Source organism: Schistocerca cancellata, chromosome 3, assembly GCF_023864275.1.
Source record: "Schistocerca cancellata isolate TAMUIC-IGC-003103 chromosome 3, iqSchCanc2.1, whole genome shotgun sequence".
In the NCBI taxonomy this organism is placed as follows: Eukaryota; Metazoa; Arthropoda; class Insecta; order Orthoptera; family Acrididae; genus Schistocerca; species Schistocerca cancellata.
In genome coordinates, this window is record NC_064628.1 from 282,329,547 (window position 1) to 282,345,369 (window position 15,823).

A 15,823-nucleotide genomic window follows, 5' to 3' on the forward strand; every position below is an offset into this window, starting at 1 on the left:
ACAGCTAAACCACTTTCATTATTATCGTCGGGTTCCTTCTCAAGTGACAACTTGTCACAGGCACTGGGTTCATCGACCCACAATAGGCTACCCTCTACATTTTTACTTACCTCCTGCTCTAAATCTATCAGCACAGTATCAACATCGTGCACAGGCACTTTAGATAAGGGCACATTCTTCTCATCGTAAATGTAAGCATGAATTTCTTCTGCTTCTTCACTTGACAATACAGTACTTTGTAGCTCTTCCCTAACATTACGGTGCTGCGCCTTCTCTTGCTCTTTCCACTTAGAAAGGGTCTCTAACACGGTATCAACTAAATACTGTGAGTGGTTTAATATTTCTGCTGTATCATTGGATGCTACCAACTCATCATCCAATTGCTCGGTTTGAGTATTTTGATCTGTCTTACCAATCGCTGTAATTACTGGCTTAGGAAAAGCAACCGTCTGGTGAGCGACAGTGTCCTCATACACGGGAATTGGTTTTAGTGCCTCTGCCGACTACTGTTTCTCTTAGTGCCATTATTGTTAACTGGAACAGCATTACTTTCAACACTGTTGTTTACCTGCACATTTTCGTTACGTACAAAATTACTATCATCAGGTTGCCATTGTTGGTTATGGTTATTATTTCTCCATTTCCTACCTTTCTTAGGATGGCGAACACCTACTGGTTCAATTGGCTCTGAGCATTATGGGACTTAACATCTGAGGTCATCAGTCCCCTAGAACTTAGAACTACTTAAACCTAAATAACGTAAGGACATCACACACATCTATGCCCGAGGCAGGATTAGAACCTGCGACCGTAGCGGTCGCGCGGTTCCAGACTGAAGCGCCTAGAACCGCTCGACCACACCGGCCGGCGCGAACACCTACTGTTCGGATGTATACATTGCCATTCTGCTCATTCTTAAAATTACTATTAGTGCTATTACTATTTCTATTATTACGTACCAGCTCCTCATTGGCAGTAACACGCTCTACACGTTCTAGATATTCAATGAAACGGTCAAGATTGTCTCTAGGGGCGGATATGATTCTAGTTTTCCAATACCATGGCAATTTAGCTTCAAGACCTAGTATTATGATTTCAGGTTTCAGCTTTTCCGTCAAATGTGACAGACGTGAAATACAATGTCTGGCAAACTCTTTGATAGATTCCCTGCCTGCATTGAAGCGTTTCCCACTGCAAAATTCTCTCTGTATTCATTAATGAATCCTGTCTTAAATTCCACTAATGTGCTACACTTCAACATGACATCAGATGACCAACGCATGGCATCACCTGCCAAATGACTTCTAATAAATGAAATTTTCTTGCGTTGAGACCAAACTGATGGAAACACATCTTCAAAATCGTTCCAGAAGTCTAGCGGATGGATATTTTTGTCTGGATCGAACCGTAAGAACTGCCGACACCCGATAAAAGCGGCGTTTGCAGCTACAACTTGTTGTACACTACCATTACCAGAAGCTACTGAAGCTACTTTAATCCCAATTTTAGCAATGTTAGTACTAGTAGTTTCTTTCATTTCAACATTACCTACTTTTTGCACAACATGTGTAGTATCAGTCTTAATTGCTTCTTCCTCTGCTTGACATATGTTCACTTTTACATTAACATCTTTAAATCTATCTGAGCACAGTTCAGATTCCGCCTCTATCTTTTATGTTAACTTCTGCTCCAGTTTCGCATCTTCCTTTTGGAACTCTTTGCGAACCTCGGCAACTTCGGACTTTACCGTTTTATGCAACTCAGATAATTGCTGAGCAACCTTTTCCTTAACGTCAGCATGGTTGGAATCAATCTTTTAATTTAAACTGTCCAGATCTGCTTTGAGTTCAGCTTTTAAATCGTCTTTCAACTTATTGCAGCCAGCCTTGAAGGAAGTTTCTAATTCTGCTTCAGTGGATTCTAATTTATTGTCCATTACCTCAAACCGTTTACTAAAATTAGTTTGGGTGGCCACAATCCTGTTATTTACCTCAGTTATATCAGATTTTAATTCAGCTGTCATTTTAACATTACTGGCTGATATTGCCTGCAATATTACATTTAAATCAATTGCCCCAGTGTCTTTGCGTTGCTCATTAGCTGGTTTCATATCACACTCAGGTGACGAAAAACTAGACATAATACCAGTATCATCAAAACTAAATGAAACATCTGATTGATCTGTTATATCCAACTTCCCCTTTTTAAACACTACCACGTCTGATGACTGTTTCATTTTTAAATCATCAGAGAAACTATCATCCAGTAAATTAACAATCTCTGATTTCTGCTTTACTGCAGGGGTTTCTATTATTGAATCGTTGCCTCTTTTCACATTATTGTCAGGAGACAATGGTTCGAATTTCACTTTAACATCACTATTTTCAATCACATTTACATCTGAACCGTTGTAAGGATTTGCACTTTCTTCATCAGACATTAGTTCTGATTTAATTTTAACCTCAGCTTCTTTTGGCGGTTCCATCGCCGACAGTCTTTTAGCGAAGGTTAGTTGAACAGCTTTTCACTTAACTTAGTTCCTTTCGCATGACGTATGGTGATGCCAGAGCTACATGTTGAATTGCAGACGGCACCTCGACAGCTACTGTGTGTGTGTGCATGGCTTGCAACAGCAGGCGGGGCTGCGGTCGCACCGACGAACGACTGCGGTGGGGCGAAACTGGCTTCTTGTGATGCTGGCGGCATGGCTAGATTCAGAGCCAGTTTCGACAATCCAGATGCATTATAATCCAAAGGTGTCATTAACGTGCACATGTAACACTGTTTATCACTGTTCTATTGTTCAGTTGCGTGTCGCATTTCACTCCCGAATCCGGATAATTGATTTTACTTTTCACTCACTTTCACTCAGTTTACTTTCACTCAGTTTAACAGTATTTTTCCCGGCCGATGCAACATATGTGGGGTCGCGGGTGGAAAAATTTCTATTGTAGCTGTTCTCAACACAGGCTCTCTACCTACAATGTTGGCAACCACAAAGTGATTAGCAAAAATGTGATGCCTGTAATTAAAGTTCACTGTGCCCACTCTGAAGGAGAAATAAAGTTATTGATCATTGAAGTTCATTACGCTGAGGATTTAGGATGATATCTGGGAGTCGTAGAAAATGCAGTTTACTATAACAATTTTCACTATATTCTGAAAACGATAAAGCGTAAAGTTCCAGACAAAAGTTTACCCAAGCAATGTTACTATCAGCTCTTGTACTATCAGAGCTGTTCAGAGTCTATTGCACGGATCCTATTATCCCTAGATAACGAAACTGTTCAATAATCGTTATCGATGTAAATGTTCAAAGTGAATGCGCGCCAAAATTTAATGTTAATACTCATTAATCGCCATGCTAGTAATGATAGAAGGTCTGTCCTACGGTGACACATGAAAATACGACGTACGCAAACTGAAAATAAACCACTGAAGTCGTTCCGCAATTAACACTTTACCCCAATGCGAACTCATTGTTACGTGCATACCGAGTTACGTAATACGGCATCCAAGGCTCTTCCTTGCAACTGCACAGATGCGACGCGGCTTCCGACACGTGGTGGGCGCTGATACGAATCTACACTCCTGGAAATGGAAAAAGGAACACATTGACACCGGTGTGTCAGACCCACCATACTTGCTCCGGACACTGCGAGAGGGCTGTACAAGCAATGATCACACGCACGGCACAGCGGACACACCAGGAACCGCGGTGTTGGCCGTCGAATGGCGCTAGCTGCGCAGCATTTGTGCACCGCCGCCGTCAGTGTCAGCCAGTTTGCCGTGGCATACGGAGCTCCATCGCAGTCTTTAACACTGGTAGCATGCCGCGACAGCGTGGACGTGAACCGTATGTGCAGTTGACGGACTTTGAGCGAGGGCGTATAGTGGGCATGCGGGAGGCCGGGTGGACGTACCGCCGAATTGCTCAACACGAGGGGCGTGAGGTCTCCACAGTACATCGATGTTGTCGCCAGTGGTCGGCGGAAGGTGCACGTGCCCGTCGACCTGGGACCGGACCGCAGCGACGCACGGATGCACGCCAAGACCGTAGGATCCTACGCAGTGCCGTAGGGGACCGCACCGCCACTTCCCAGCAAATTAGGGACACTGTTGCTCCTGGGGTATCGGCGAGGACCATTCGCAACCGTCTCCATGAAGCTGGGCTACGGTCCCGCACACCGTTAGGCCGTCTTCCGCTCACGCCCCAACATCGTGCAGCCCGCCTCCAGTGGTGTCGCGACAGGCGTGAATGGAGGGACGAATGGAGACGTGTCGTCTTCAGCGATGAGAGTCGCTTCTGCCTTGGTGCCAATGATGGTCGTATGCGTGTTTGGCGCCGTGCAGATGAGCGCCACAATCAGGACTGCATACGACCGAGGCACACAGGGCCAACACCCGGCATCATGGTGTGGGGAGCGATCTCCTACACCGTCCGTACACCACTGGTGATCGTCGAGGGGACACTGAATAGTGCACGGTACATCCAAACTGCCATCGAACCCATCGTTCTACCATTCCTAGACCAGCGAGGGAACTTGCTGTTCCAACAGGACAATGCACGTCCGCATGTATCCCGTGCCACCCAACGTGCTCTAGAAGGTGTAAGTCAACTACCCTGGCCAGCAAGATCTCCGGATCTGTCCCCCATTGAGCATGTTTGGGCCTGGATGAAGCGTCGTCTCACGCGGTCTGCACGTCCAGCACGAACGCTGGTCCAACTGAGGCGCCAGGTGGAAATGGCATGGCAAGCCGTTCCACAGGACTATATCCAGCATCTCTACGATCGTCTCCATGGGAGAATAGCAGCCTGCATTGCTGCGAAAGGTGGATATACACTGTACTAGTGCCGACATTGTGCATGCTCTGTTGCCTGTGTCTATGTGCCTGTGGTTCTGTCAGTGTGATCATGTGATGTATCTGACCCCAGGAATGTGTCAATAAAGTTTCCCCTTCCTGGGACAATGAATTCACGGTGTTCTTATTTCAATTTCCAGGAGTGTAGAAGAGAATTGGGGCCTGAAGGCAGGTCGCAGCGCTCTTATTTATATAGCCGCGGTGCGGACCGCCGAAAGCGCAGCCGACAAAACTTGCCTTCCTGGCTAGCCGCTGGGGCTAGTAGAGCACCACTTCAAGTTACTAAATAATGAATTGCTTCATTCGTTGAAGGCTGATGAAGCTCTCAATTTAATTGTGCAATCAGCATACAGGTAAGTATCTATAATAAAATTCTGATGTGGCTAGGTTAAATACTTTTGGCGAGAGAATTATTTTAGTTGGACTGCACGCAATAGATGAGCTCTGAACTTGTCCTTTGAAGAGACGCTACAGCTATAGTTTTATAACTACCTTTCAGGAACTTCTCACGTCTTTGTTATTATAGCGTATCTCCATTCCACCTAAATCTAAACATCCTAGCTTTATCTACTCGCTTACTTAATCTAACTTGCTTCCGTACTTTTAGGACACAAAAGCAGAAAATCATGAATTTCAACCAAAATATTATTTTGTGAGATCCAGCGTGCTGTTTCCATTAAATTACAATGAAAAAGCAATCCGAATATAAATTTTGAAGTTTCTAGCTCCTTCCTGTAGCTCCGATGATTTTTACATAAAACGTCCAAATTTCGAAAAACTGTTAAAGTTATTAAACTGAAACTTCACACATTATCATTTTAGCATCACTCCTGACATACTATTAACCTTTCAGGATATTTACTTTACTTTTAAGGTATTGCGCAACACTCATAACGTCATAGCTACTTACAGCGGACTAGGCTGGCACACAATTGAAAGCATATGAATTCTATATGGCATGAGTAGGCTGCTTCCCTAAAACACATCCATGCCCGAGGGAGGACTCTGACGGGGGGAGCCATGTGGAGCAAAGTTTACCTTTGGCAATGGTTTCCGCTCATTGGAGATGTGCAGGCCTGTTGTGTGCACGATGCCGGGCACCACTGGCTGAGGATAACCCAACACGAAGTCATTTCCCGTTATCATGACACTCACGTTGCGCAGCATAACGCTCAGACTGGGCATGTCTGCTCCGAAATGCTCCTGTATCAGCCGGTCGTGAAAAGGCAGTATAACGTTATGGAAGGAGCGCAACAGCCTGAGAGTGAGTTGGGCATTGTCCATGCGCTGCCAGAAGTCCATGTGGTCTGTGTACGCCGAAGCTAGGGACGGCATGTAAGCCGGATTGATTGGATTGGCCAAGAAGTTACTCGTAGTCTCAGTCAGTCCGGCGGAGAGAAATCCCACTATCGGCGGTGAGCCCAGTTTGTGCACAAAACCGAAGTAACACCAGAGCATGAACGTTTCCAAGACCACCAAATCAAACTTCTCTTGCAACCTGAAAACAGAGGAAAAATAAGTCAACAAAGAAAGGGCACAACAAAAGCAGACAGCCGCATAAAAAAAATAATAATAATACTCTCGTCTGTATTAGGGAAAAACATGTACTGTCATACGAAACTGGAACGTAATTGAGGAAGTTTCAGAAGCTGAAATCTATGATCATATAATCGAGGAGTAAAAGAGGAATGGTGAATTGAAAGCATAAAAAATGTAATACAAAGGTATACTGAAACTCAATCTGACGTATCTAGTACCAAACAAGGATGCAGGAAGAACAGACAAATAAAGAAGTCGTTAGAGGAAGGAACAGGCAAGAATGACATCTAGCGAGACATTGATGAATAGTTCCTTGCTTCTGGAAGTGAAAGTTGTAAAAATAAAAACGAAAAAATGTAAAGCAGGTTATCGACTATACTGACTGTGGTAGATACACGAAGGCGGAAAGATTTCTAAGAGACACTGAGAGAGAAGGCGGAATGAGAAGACTTAAAAATGAAGGCTGCAGTAAGAAAATGCAGAAGCAACAAACCAAGCCAATGGAACGAAGGTTTAAGGCAGGGTTGTAGTTTATTAGAAAGAACTCCGCTGTTCCAAAACACGAGTCAAGGACCTTGTCGATCACAGTAATTTCCAGTCAGAACAAGAACAGTCCACTTTCAAAAGAAAACAATACAAAAAAGACAGAATAAACAGGCTCATGAAGGCGAATACGAGAAACACATTCCGCAACGAAACAGATCTTCACGTGTGAAAGTGGTCCAAAACGGAATAAGTTATACTAAGACTGTAAATTTTGATTATGGCTGTAAATGGTGCTTAATGTCAAATCTAAAAAGGAACAACATGCTTCGTTTGAACAATGATGTATTTGGAAATTTAAGTGAAAAGTAGCAAAAAGCATGAAATGCTCCAAAATCCATGCAAGATTTGAATTTTGCGCCACTTTTGTGGTAAAGTGTTGACAACAAAGGAAAAGAGAAAGTTTAGGATAATCAAAATCAGGAAACAACAACACATTTTTTAATTTAGCGACATTTTAAACTAATGAAGGTTTGGCAGTTAGAAATCTCAATTTTAGTACGAAATATGATCGGAATATTGATTTAACTTTATCAGTTGTGAACAGATTAATTGAAAAATTTAGTGAGACTGAATCAATTATTGTTCTTAAACACTCTGGCCGTCGTTCAACGAGTAGTTCGACACAAAACATCGAAGCAGTTTGTGAGAGTGTTGCTGCGAGTCCACGGACCTCAATATTGGGCATTTTATGAAGCACTCTATATCGTATTCTCAGGTAAGATTCGCATCTTCATGCTTAAATTGTCTACTTGAGTCTAGAACTGAAGCCTGCTCAACACGCACAGCGATTAGAGTTCGTTGAATGGGTTATGGAACAGCAATAAGTGGATAATGATCTTCCGAAGAAAATCATCTTCAACGATGAGGCTCATTCTCAACTTGATGCCCTGATTAGTAGACAAAATTTTCGCATTTATGGTTTATAAAATACACGACCCCCCGCCACCCCCCCAAGAACCATGGACCTTGCCGTTGGTGGGGAGGCTTGCGTGCCTCAACGATACAGATAGCCGTACCGTAGGTGCAACCACAACGGAGGGGTATCTGTTGAGAGGCCAGACAAACGTGTGGTTCCTGATGAGGGGCAGCAGCCTTTTCAGTAGTTGCAGGAGCAACAGTCTGGATGATTGACTGATCTGGCCCTGTAACACTAACCAAAACGGTCTTGCTGTTTTGGTACTGCGAACGGCTGAAAGCAAGGGGAAACTACAGCCGTAATTTTTCCCGAGGGCATACAGCTTCGCTGTATGATTAAATGATGATGGCGTCCTCTTGGGTAAAATATTCCGGAGGTAAAATAGTCCCTCCTTCGGATCTCCGGGCGGGGACTACTCAAGAGGACATCTTTATCAGGAGAAAGAAAGCTGGAATTCTACGGATCGGAGCGTGGAATGTGAGATGCCTTAATCGGGCAGGTAGGTTAGAAAATTTAAAAAGTGAAATGTATAGGTTAAAGTTAGATATAGTGGGAATTAGTGAAGTTCGGTGGCAGGAGGAACAAGACATTTGGTTAGGTGAATACAGGATTATAAATACAAAATCAAATAGGGGTAATGCAGGAGTAGGTTTAATAATGAATAAAAAAATAAGAGTGCGGGTCAGCTACTACAAACAGCATAGTGAACGCATTATTGTGGCCAAGATATAAGCCCACGCCTACTACAGTATATATGCGAACTAGCTCTGCAGATGATGAAGAAATTGATGAAATGTATGATGAGATAAAAGGAATTATTCAGGTAGTGAAGGGAGATGAAAATTTAATAGTCATGGGTGACTGGAATTCGACAGTAGGAAAAGGAAGAGAAGGAAACGTTGTAGGTGAATATGGATTAGGGCTTAGAAATGAATGAGGAAGCCGCCTGGTAGAATTTTGCACAGAGCGTAACTTAATCATAGCTAACACTTGGTTCAAGAATCATGAAAGAAGGTTGTATACATGGAAGAACCCTGGAGATACTAGAAGGTTTCAGATAGATTATATAATGGCAAGACAGATATTAAGGAACCAGATTTTAAATTTTAAGACATTTCCAGGGGCAGATGTCGACTCTGACCACAATATATTGGTTATGAAATGTAGATTAAAACTGAAGAAACTGCAAAAAGGTGGGAATTTAAGGAGATGGGACCTGGATAAACTGAAAGAACCAGAGATTGTACAGAGTTTCAGGGAGAGCATAAGGGAACAATTGACAGGAGTGGGGGAAAGAAATACAATAGAAGAAGAATGGTAGCTTTGAGGAATGAAATAGTGAAGGCAGCAGAGGATCAAGTAGGTAAAAAGACGAGGCCTGTTAGAAATTCTTGGGTAACAGAAGAGATACTGAATTTAATTGATGAAAGGAGAAAATACAAAAATGCAGCAAGTGAAGCAAGCAAAAAGGAATACAAACGTCTCAAAAATGAGATCGACAGGAAGTGCAAAATGTCTAAGCAGGGATGGCTAGAGGACAAGTGTAAGGATGTAGAAGCTTATCTCACTAGGGGCAAGATAGATACTGCCTACAGTAAAATTAAAGAGACGTTTGGAGAAACGAGAACCACTTGCATGAATATCAACAGCTCAGATGGAAACCCAGTTCTAAGCAAAGAAGGGAAAGCAGAAAGGTGGAAGGAGTATATAGAGGGTCTATACAGGGGAGATGTTCTTGAGGACAATATTATGGAAATGGAAGAGGAGGTAGATGAAAATGAAATGGGAGATATGATACTGCGTGAGGAGTTTGACAGAGCACTGAAAGACCTAAGTCGAAACAAGGCCCCGGGAGTAGACAACATTCCATTAGAACTACTGACAGCCTTGGGAGAGCCAGTCCTGACAAAACCATCTGGTGAGCAAGATGTATGAGATAGGCGAAATACCCTCAGACTTCAAGAAGAATATAATAATTCCAATCTTAAAGAAAGCAGGTGTTGACAGATGTGAAAATTACCGAACTATCAGTTTCATAAGTCACAGCTGTAAAATACTAACGCGATTTCTTTACAGACGAATGGAAAAACTGGTAGAAGCCGAGCTCGGGGAACATCAGTTTGGATTCCGGGGAAATGTTGGAAGACGGGAGGCAATACTGACCCTGCGACTTATCTTAGAAGAACGATTAAGGAAAGGCAAACCTACGTTTCTAGCATTTGTAGACTTAGAGAAAGCTTTAGACAATGTTGACTGGAATACTCTCTTTCAAATTCTGAAGGTGGCAGGGGTAAAATACAGGGAGCGAAAGGCTATTTTCAATTTGTACAGAAAGCAGATGGCAGTTATAAGAGTCGAGGGACATGGAAGGGAAGCAGTGGTTAGCAGTGGTTGGGAAGGGAGTTAGGCAAGGTTGTAGCCTCTCCCCGAAGCTATTCAATCTGTATATTGAGCAAGCAGTAAAGGAAACGAAAGAAAAGTTCGGAGTAGGTATTAAAATCCATGGAGAAGAAATAAAAACTTTGAGGTTCGCCGATGACATTGTAATTCTGTCAGAGACAGCAAAGGACTTGGAAGAGCAGTTGAACGGAATGGACAGTGTCTTGAAAGGAGGGTATAAGATGAACATCACAAAAGCAAAACGAGGATAATGGAATGTAGTCGAATTAAGTCAGGTGATGCTGAGGGAATTAGATTAGGAAATGAGACACTTAAAGTAGTAAAGGAGTTTTGCTATTTGGGGAGCAAAATAACTGATGATGGTCGAAGTAGAGAGGATATAAAATGTAGACTGGCAATGGAAAGGAAAGGGTTTCTGAAGAAGAAAAATTTGTTAACACCGAGTATTGATTTAAGTGTCAGGAAGTCATTTCTGAAAGTATTTGTATGGAGTGTAGCCATGTATGGAAGTGAAAAATGGACGATAAATAGTTTAGACAAGAAGAGAATAGAAGCTTTCGAAATGTGGTGCTACGGAAGAATACTGAAGATTAGATGGGTAGATCACATAACTAATGAGGAGGTATTGAATGGAATTGGGGAGAAGAGGAGTTTGTGGCACTACTTGACTAGAAGAAGGGATCGGTTGGTAGGACATGTTCTGAGGCATCAAGGGATCACCGATTTAGTACTGGAGGGCAGCGTGGAGGGTAAAAATCGTAGAGGGAGACCAAGAGATGAATACACTAAGCAGATTCAGAAGGATGTCGTCTGCTGTAGGTACTGGGAGATGAAGAGGCTTGCACAGGATAGAGTAGCATGGAGAGCTGCGACAAACCAGTCTGAGGACTGAAGACACAACAACAACAACAACAACAAAATACACGAGTGATTTTTGAGAAGCAAATGTATCCAGAACGTTTTGCAGTTTTGTGTGTACTTTAGGCTGGAGACGTAATAGGACCATTCTTCTACGAAAATGCGGCTGGTCAGATGAGAAGAGTTAATAGTGAACGCTATCGTGATGTGATAATTCAGTTTTATGCGCCTAAATTACTGGACACGAATGTGGGCGACATGTGGTTTCACAAAGACAGTGCCACGTGCCGTACAGTCCGAGACACAATTCAATTGCTGCTTCAGCCATTATGTGGTCGTCTTGATGTAATCGTAATTGGCTGCCAAGATCATGCGATTTAACGCAGTTGGACTTTTCTGTTTCCAGTTTTTTGAAATAAGAATTTTATTCCTACAAGCCCACGACCACCCACGCGTTGGTGGAGAAAATTAGGGCTATGTCAACGAAATTCAGTTAAATTAATGCAATACCATAATGAAAAAGCCGGCCGGAGTGGCCGTGCGGTTCTAGGCGCTACAGTCTGGAGCCGAGCGACCGCTACGGTCTCAGGTTCGAATCCTGCCTCGGGCATGGATGTGTGTGATGTCCTTAGGTTAGTTAGGTTTAATTAGTTCTAAGTTCTAGGCGACTGATGACCTCAGAAGTTAAGTCCCATAGTGCTCAGAGCCATTTGATAATGAAAAGTATCAACAAAAGTGTGCGTATGTGCCACAAAGCCGTCCACTCCATTCACAGTTTTTACAATAAGACTATGTTTTCCATAAAAATTACTTCTTTCGTGGATTTAGGAACAATCTTAGAAGTGGTGAAGGATGAACTCAGTGAAAAGGACACCTTTGATGAAAAGAAATGTTGATAGAAATGATTTACTATTGAAACGGTAATGTCACTTCCGTTTCATGCAGTCTGTCGTTTGGCATCTCCAGGCAATTCATGAATACGTGGATGACATTAAGTCTCAATTTTTTATGGTTATGAGAAGCTAAGGGATTTCCGACGGACGAGCGGGATAATGAGTTTATTCATCTCCGATTAGCACCTTCTAATCCTCTTTCCGCACTGTATACCTTTCTCAATAAGTGAATGGATGACTCAGTCTATTTTAAAAGTTCTCCGAGGGCCAGAGGCTCAAAGTCCGCCTGTAAGATCCAACCTTATAGCAGTTTGGTAGTCTGATGACTAGTGAAGAACGCAGGGCGAGTAAGAGATGTTCTGTTGCTAGAAGGCACGCTGCCCAGCAGTTGCGTAGATAGGTAACGAGACAGGTTACCCCCTCCCCTGGCGAGAAAGGGCCCGCCGAAATCTGCGGACCCACCGACGCTTTTCTGGTGGTCGTTGTCCCGTAACTATTGAACGTTATGTTCCATGAGTTTATTGCTACGAGCGTCACTCCAAAAGAAATGCACACTATTTTTTTTAAAATCCATCTTTCATTCTACATGTCTGAAAGTTTTACAGTGTGTAGATACATCCTTTAGGAACAATATTTTCATTTCTCCACATAATTTCCATCCCTCTCAACTACCTTACGCCATCTTGGAACCAGTGCATGTATACCCGCACGGTAAAATTCTGGACCAACCTGTTGGAGCCACTGTTTGGCAGCGAGCACAAGGGAGTCATCATCTTCAAACCATGTTCCACGAAGAGAGTCTTTCAGTTTCCCAAAGAGATGACAGTCACATGGAGCCAGGTCAGGACTGTAAGGCGGGTGTTTCAGTGTTGTCCATTCGAGTTTTGTGATCGCTTCCGTGGTTTTTTGACTGACATGTGGCCGTGCATTGTCGTGCAACAGCAAACTTTTGTCGATGTGGTCGAACACGACACAGTCGAGCTTGAAGTTTCTTCAGTGTCGTCACATATGCATCAGAATTTATGGTGGTTCCACTTGGCATGATGTCCACAAGCAAGAGTCCTACGGAATCGAAAAACACCGTGGCCATAACTTTTCCAGCAGAAGGCGTGGTTTTGAAATTTTTTTTCTTGGGTGACATTGCATGATGCCAGTCCATTGATTGCCTCTTCGTCTCTGGCGAAAAATGATGGGGCCATGTTTCATCACCTGTCACAAGTCTTCCAAGAAATTCATCTCCACCATTCTCATACTGTTCCAAAAGTTCGCTGCATTCCGATTTTCTTCTTTCTTTGTGAGCCACTGTCCAACATCCTGGGAACCCATCTGGCACAAACCTTGTTTAACGCCAACAATTTCAGTATTCTGCAGACACTTCCCTCCCCTATCCCAACGTAGCGTGACAATTCGTTCACTGTGATGCGTTTGTCAACACTCACCAATTCGTTAACTCTCTGCACATTATCTGGAGTGTGTGCAGTCCTCAATATTGCCGTGCCTGCTTTCATCACGTAACCAGCTTGCCCACCGACTAACTGCACTGTGGTCGACAGCAGCATCTCCATACACCTTTTTCAACCTCTTGTAGATGTTTCCCACTGTCTCGTTTTCACAGCACAGGAATTTTATGACAGCACGTTGCTTCTGACGAACGTCAAGTATAGCAGCCACCTTGAAGACATGCTGTGACGACGCCACTCGCGGAAACAGGTTGAACTAAGTTTGAAAACAAGCGGGAAGGATGTGTCTACACACTGTAAAACTTTCGCACATGCAGAATGAAAACTGTATTTTTACAAAAAATAGTGTGCATTTCTTTTGGAGTGACCCTCGTATATGTTTAAAGCTAAACATCTAGTCGTTATCAAGCGTAACTTTCAGTCGGTTTTCAATTTAGTGTTACAGTTCAGTAGTTATTTTTATGATTATATTTTCGATTGTATTTTATCAATTTTGGTCTGTAGGCCTATAAGTGGTCTTAGTGGGCTAGCCTTTGTGTGTGAGGAAATGCTCTCTGGTATAGTTGAAGGTCAGTGAGGTTAACACTCAGGCTTTAGTTAATTTCTAAATTCAAATGCTTATTTGTTCAGGAAATTTGTGAAAACTTTTACATACAAATTCGTTTGATTTTAATGTAGTCATCGTGCCCTACCCTTGATCCTTTGTTGGTGAACACACAATATGGAGCAGTAGTCGCTCAAAGCTCATCCTGAGGTGTTTAAACGAATGTATCATTGCATTATGCAATTGCATTTAGTCATCAAATGGTTCAAATGGCTCTGAGCACTATGGGACTTAACTGCTGAGGTCATCAGTCCCCTAGAACTTAGAACTACTTAAACCTAACTAACCTAAGGACATCACACACATCCATACACGAGGCAGGATTCGAACCTGCGACCGTTGGGGGCGCACGGTTCCAGACTGAAGCACCTAGAACCGCTCGGCCACACCGGCCCACAGCCGCCTTTCTGGTAATATTTTTCCCGAGCTAAGGGTTTCCATTTGATTCTACTACTAAATAAAAGCAGAATCTGAGACGTGTCCTATAGATGGCATCAAACAATCATTGCTATGCTTCGTATTGCAGTACATAAAATTACGAACCGAAAGAGCATAGTCATGCGCAATGAATTTCTCCTCATTTAGCACTTGTAGAACTCATCATGTTTTTCAGCAGTTCATTATCTGACCAGTGACTTAACTGATCTCCCCCTACCCGTACTCCAGCCAATTGTATTGTAGTAACTGAGCACCTGTAGGTCATTAATAGTTTTTATATGTATCCTAGAATGAAAATTTCCGTGAGTTTTATTTGTTTCCGTTGTCATTTTTCAATACCACTCTCCCTATCTACTGTGCATATAACACGAGCTGCATCTGTGGTAGCATTCTGATCTGGCTGAATGTGAATTAGCAATTATTTTAGGGTATCATGTAATCATTTTCCTTGTTGTTCATGTTACATTCGCTGAAGGCGTTTTCACTGCCCTTTTTTTTTTGTAAAGATCGATGTCCATAGTACGTGTTTAAATACTCATTGTTTGTGTCAATGAACCGCGATGTTTCTTTAATCATCTGCATAGATCCAAACCTGCATATCTAGGAACACTTCAGAGACCAAGACCGGCCAGCATCTGGGGGATCCTAATCGCCGCCTGTCAACACTGCAGCTGTAGTATCTTTAGTCCAGAATAAATATATTTATGAAACTAGTGATCCTATGACTGAACGCGAGACGTATACCTGCTTCGCATCCACTACCTTCCTGCAGTCATGCCTATGTTGGAGAGCTGAATGACGTCTTGAGTTCTAGAAGAACGGCTCTTTCACTCGCTATCCACAGATATCAAATCACGCCACATACATACAACTAGAGAGATGTAATGGATGTTACTGACTTTATGGTACACCTTTTTTTAATTGCTTTTCCATCTGGGGCTTAAATGCAGTACTGTTTCATGGTGTTCCGTACACTGACGCTCCATTTTTGACACTTTAACACAACAAAACAAACTGAAAATCATGCGTTCTCACGAAATGCTTAATGTTGACACTTAGATCAACGACTTACTCGAGGCTATGTCACTCGTGGTACAAAGATCGAACAATAAGCCCTTAGGTTTTTAGAAGACTTTCAGTAATGCTTTACTGCACCAAGCACCATTGTAGGAGTGAAGAATATAATGCATCCTGTTCTGTACTATAAAAATATAATCGATGCTGTTAACCTGTTAACGTACTAAAACAAAAATCGAGCCCTCGAAGCTGAAAAAAAGCGTAAGGTTGTATTTACATATTAAATTAC

The 15,823-nt window shown here is 42.7% G+C and overlaps 1 protein-coding gene across 1 annotated transcript in view; it reads right to left on the minus strand.

The window, feature by feature from the left end:
- The window catches only part of LOC126176265 (UDP-glucosyltransferase 2-like), a 30,253-nt gene that overhangs the window by 5,504 nt on the left and 8,926 nt on the right, over nt 1–15,823 (minus strand). The window contains exon 3 of the mRNA XM_049923412.1: nt 5,902–6,361. Coding sequence (XP_049779369.1) covers nt 5,902–6,361 — 460 coding nt within the window. The remainder of the gene's footprint in view (nt 1–5,901; nt 6,362–15,823) is intronic.